This window comes from Uranotaenia lowii, chromosome 2 (genome assembly GCF_029784155.1).
Source record: "Uranotaenia lowii strain MFRU-FL chromosome 2, ASM2978415v1, whole genome shotgun sequence".
NCBI lineage: Eukaryota > Metazoa > Arthropoda > Insecta > Diptera > Culicidae > Uranotaenia > Uranotaenia lowii.
This window is the reverse complement of record NC_073692.1, coordinates 80,418,909-80,422,524: the sequence shown is the minus strand read 5'-3', so window position 1 is coordinate 80,422,524 and position 3,616 is coordinate 80,418,909. Positions and strand designations below refer to the sequence as shown.

The following is a 3,616-nucleotide window of genomic DNA, read 5'->3' as shown; positions in this document are numbered from 1 at the left end:
TGGTGTGTCTGAGTCTTGCGGCACACTCGAGTTCATCAACCGAATAATGAAAGGATAGATTTTCTCATGTCGTCACCCAGGTTTACATAGTATGCTCGGTAGGTGTACCGGTTGGGTGAATGGCGATTCTTGCGCAGCTGAGTTAATCCACCTTCAACAATCGACCAGTTTGCTCCAATTTCGTCACTTGGTTCGAACTATGCGTGTATGACACAGTTTCAAACATTGTGCAGTACAAAACATTCTCTTCGCATTGGGTGACTTCGGGGTGGAGAGTTTATCGAACTCCTATCGAGACCACGTAAGTATGTTTTTATTTTTATGTAACTCTGCAAATTTTAATTTATGACTCTGTTATTATGTTGTTAACACAGGTAGCACCGGCAGGTGTTGACTCAATCGATCATGAACCGGTTTGAGCAAGATCCGAAAGAGATATGCACAACCTGTTCCCATTAGTGACCCAATCTATCAAACGCAGACTTATTATCTGCAATGGTCAATCCAACTTTGATTTGAGGGAGTTTTCTTTCAGATATGGTATGAATGAAGTTTTAATACTTTATGATTGTTATATTTTTATGCCGTAAAAATGATCAAAAGTTTGACATTTTTACAGGATCTTTTATTCACAGTTTATCATTTTTAATACATCAGTTCGAAAATAAAAGATTGATATCACATGTTATGTCACCCGGCGGTGACCTGAATGTAAAGAAATTTGATCAATTTTACATCATAAGCAGGTTTTTGGGAATATTTTGGGGATTCATATGCAACACAAACAAAAAAACATCATTTGGTTCAAGCTTTCAGTTATTTCCAAAGGTCATGGCTATAGGTCAAAAACCGTTTTCGATGTATATTTAGGGGGGGAAAAGAAGACTTCGTTTCTCTCGTAACGCTCGTACAAGTATTCATAAAAACAATAATTAACAACGGATTTACTTCTCGAATACATCCGCCACAATTTGGCGGACCGTGCTCTAAGAAGTCAACACTCTCTACGATATTGCTCGCTTTAACAACTACATTTAAGATCACAAATTTATGAAATAATTGGTTTGGATTTGTTCGTAACACTGCGAAACAAAAACAGGAGGAACGTTGAACATGCTGAAAAAACAGGCGGGGTCAGTTCAGTTCAGACGGGATTTACAGGAATTTTACGGGATGGGAATCTGGGAGAGTGATCTAAATAGTTTAGTGGTGGTAGTGGTGCTCAAAGGAATGATCATGATGTTCTTCTTTGTGCACATGGACTGGTACATGAACTGGGACCTTCACTGGGTATGGAACCTCCTTCTCAACTGGGACCTTGACTTCCTTGTAGACTGGGTACGGCTTGTCAATTGGGACCTTAACCTCATAGGGGACTGGCTTCTCGACGGTGTAAGGAACCTTCTTCTCAACGATGTACGGAGATGGGACTGGAACCTTGACTTCAACCTTGTATGGCTTGGGCACCTCAACCTTGTATGGTTTGTCGACTGGGACCTTGACTTCATATGGAACCTTCTTCTCTACCACAACTGGGTATGGCTTGGGCACCTCAACTGGGTATGGCTTCTCAACTTCGACCTTGTAAGGCTTGTCAACTGGGACCTTGACTTCATATGGGACCTTCTTGATGACGGTGTATGGCTTTGGTACTGGAACCTCGTACTTGACTTCGTATGGGACCTTCTTTTCGACGGTGTACGGCACTGGAACTGGGACCTTAACTTCATACGGAACCTTCTTTTCGACGGTGTAAGGAGCTGGGACTGGGACCTTGACTTCATAAGGCTTGTCGACATGGTACTTCACTTCATAGGGGACCTTCTTTTCTACGGTGTAAGGGGCTGGCACATGGACTGGGTATTTAACAACTTCCTTAACATGGACCGGGACCTTCTTCTCCACGATGTAGGGTTGTGGGATTGGGACCTTGACTTCATAAGGTACCTTCTTTTCCACGGTGTAAGGAACGTGCTTCTCCACGGTGTATGGAACCGGGACCTTCTTTTCGATGGTTACAGTCTTGATGTGTTCATGGTGTTCATGATGGTGGTGGCCTCCGAAATCATGACCTCCGAAATCGTGCCCGAAATCGCCAATGGAACCGTATAGTCCACGTTTCTCTACATTCTGCGATTCCTTGGCCTCAACTTCAGTGTCTTCTACTTTCTTCTCCTCTGCAGCAGTACCCTCGCATGTGACGAGTGCCACAAATAGGGCAAGACAACAAGGAACAATAATCTGCAACGGGAATCGAAGAAGAATGTTTATGTAGTTTTGTTTATAAATTGTTTTTGTTTGGAAAATGAACGTTCAAGCTATTCACTCCAAGAGCCTAATATTGTGTGTCAACAAGGAAAGTTATCGTTTTCGTTACTAAATGAAGTTATTCGTTTTGAAGGGAGTTCCAAGTGATAACATTTTGAAAAAATGCTTCATATTATGCAAAAAAATAAAAACACTAAACTAAAACACTCAGTTCTGTAATAATTTTGAGTACAAAAAAACATATTTTAATAATCCAATAGTGTTGAAACTGTTAAATATTGGATATTTAATTCTTATAATGACTAATTGTAATAGCTCAACAGATTTCAATCGTTGAAATTATTAAGCAGCAAGAACACTCCAACGAATGTCAGATCATCTTTGAACGAGAAACAGATCTAATTTTAAGATCAGGATCGATAAACTTTTCACAAACTCCAGTCTTCAATATTTGTGAATGTAAAAGTTGTTGCCGTTCAGGTTGATTTCAGCGATACTTTGATTCACTTTATCACTAAACAAGTAATCAATTCTGGATCTTTCTCTTTCCGATTGCACCAACAGATCGACAGTCCTTTCGATTAGCTAATCCATCGCCATCTGCCAACAGCTACGATGATTATTCCAAACATTGATTCATAATTGATTTTCGAAACCCTCCTCAAGACAAGCTTTTTAATTGTTGCTGCAAGCCACTTGTTGCCACACACGTGTTTTGATGCTATGCTTTGATTGATTTCATCACAAGCTGTATGATTAAGTTCCACTCGTTTCATTTTGCAATTTTTTGTTCTCTGTTTCACAACCCAAAACCTGTTGCCGTTAAATCTTTGCCCCATTTTGCAGAACTTTTTGAACACGATCAAATTCACTTAAGAATAATACTAAGTCACATACCATTCGCATTGTGCACTTCAGGTGTATAGAACAAGCGAGACCAAAGTAGGTACTGGTTTGAAAAATCCACTACATCGAGTATAAATAGTGACTCGGGAAAAGCACATCGATCCCCACCCACCTCAGGCGGCGCGCGAGAGACCCTCAGCAGCAAACCGCGAGGGACCTCCAAGAAGCAGAAGAGCGCATTCGACGACGACGCTGAGCCGCTGAGCCAGGGCTGAAGAAAAACTTCAACCACCATGAAGAAACTTTCGCCTCGCGTTTGCTGGCTAGCGCAGTAGCGTCGCAATCTCCCATCGCGATAGCCTATATTATTCACACCAGAGTAGTCAACAGGCGGCTGCTGTAGGTACCCCACACATCAACAACATGAGCGCGAGAAACAAACGCCTTGGTTTCTGAAAGACAGAAAAAAAAAAACAAAACAACAATAACAACAAACCACACG

At 41.3% G+C, this 3,616-nt stretch overlaps 1 protein-coding gene across 1 annotated transcript; it reads right to left on the bottom strand.

Annotated features, from left to right (window-relative positions):
• Positions 1 to 552: 552 nt before the first annotated feature.
• On the bottom strand, positions 553 to 3,310 carry LOC129745825 (valine-rich protein). Its single transcript, XM_055739179.1, has 2 exons — positions 3,166 to 3,310; positions 553 to 2,241 (listed from the first exon to the last, which is right to left on the bottom strand). Exons 1-2 carry the CDS (start codon positions 3,172 to 3,174, stop codon positions 1,204 to 1,206), a joined length of 1,047 nt encoding a protein of 348 aa, XP_055595154.1. The 5' UTR covers positions 3,175 to 3,310; the 3' UTR covers positions 553 to 1,203.
• Between the last annotated feature and the right edge of the window lie 306 nt (positions 3,311 to 3,616).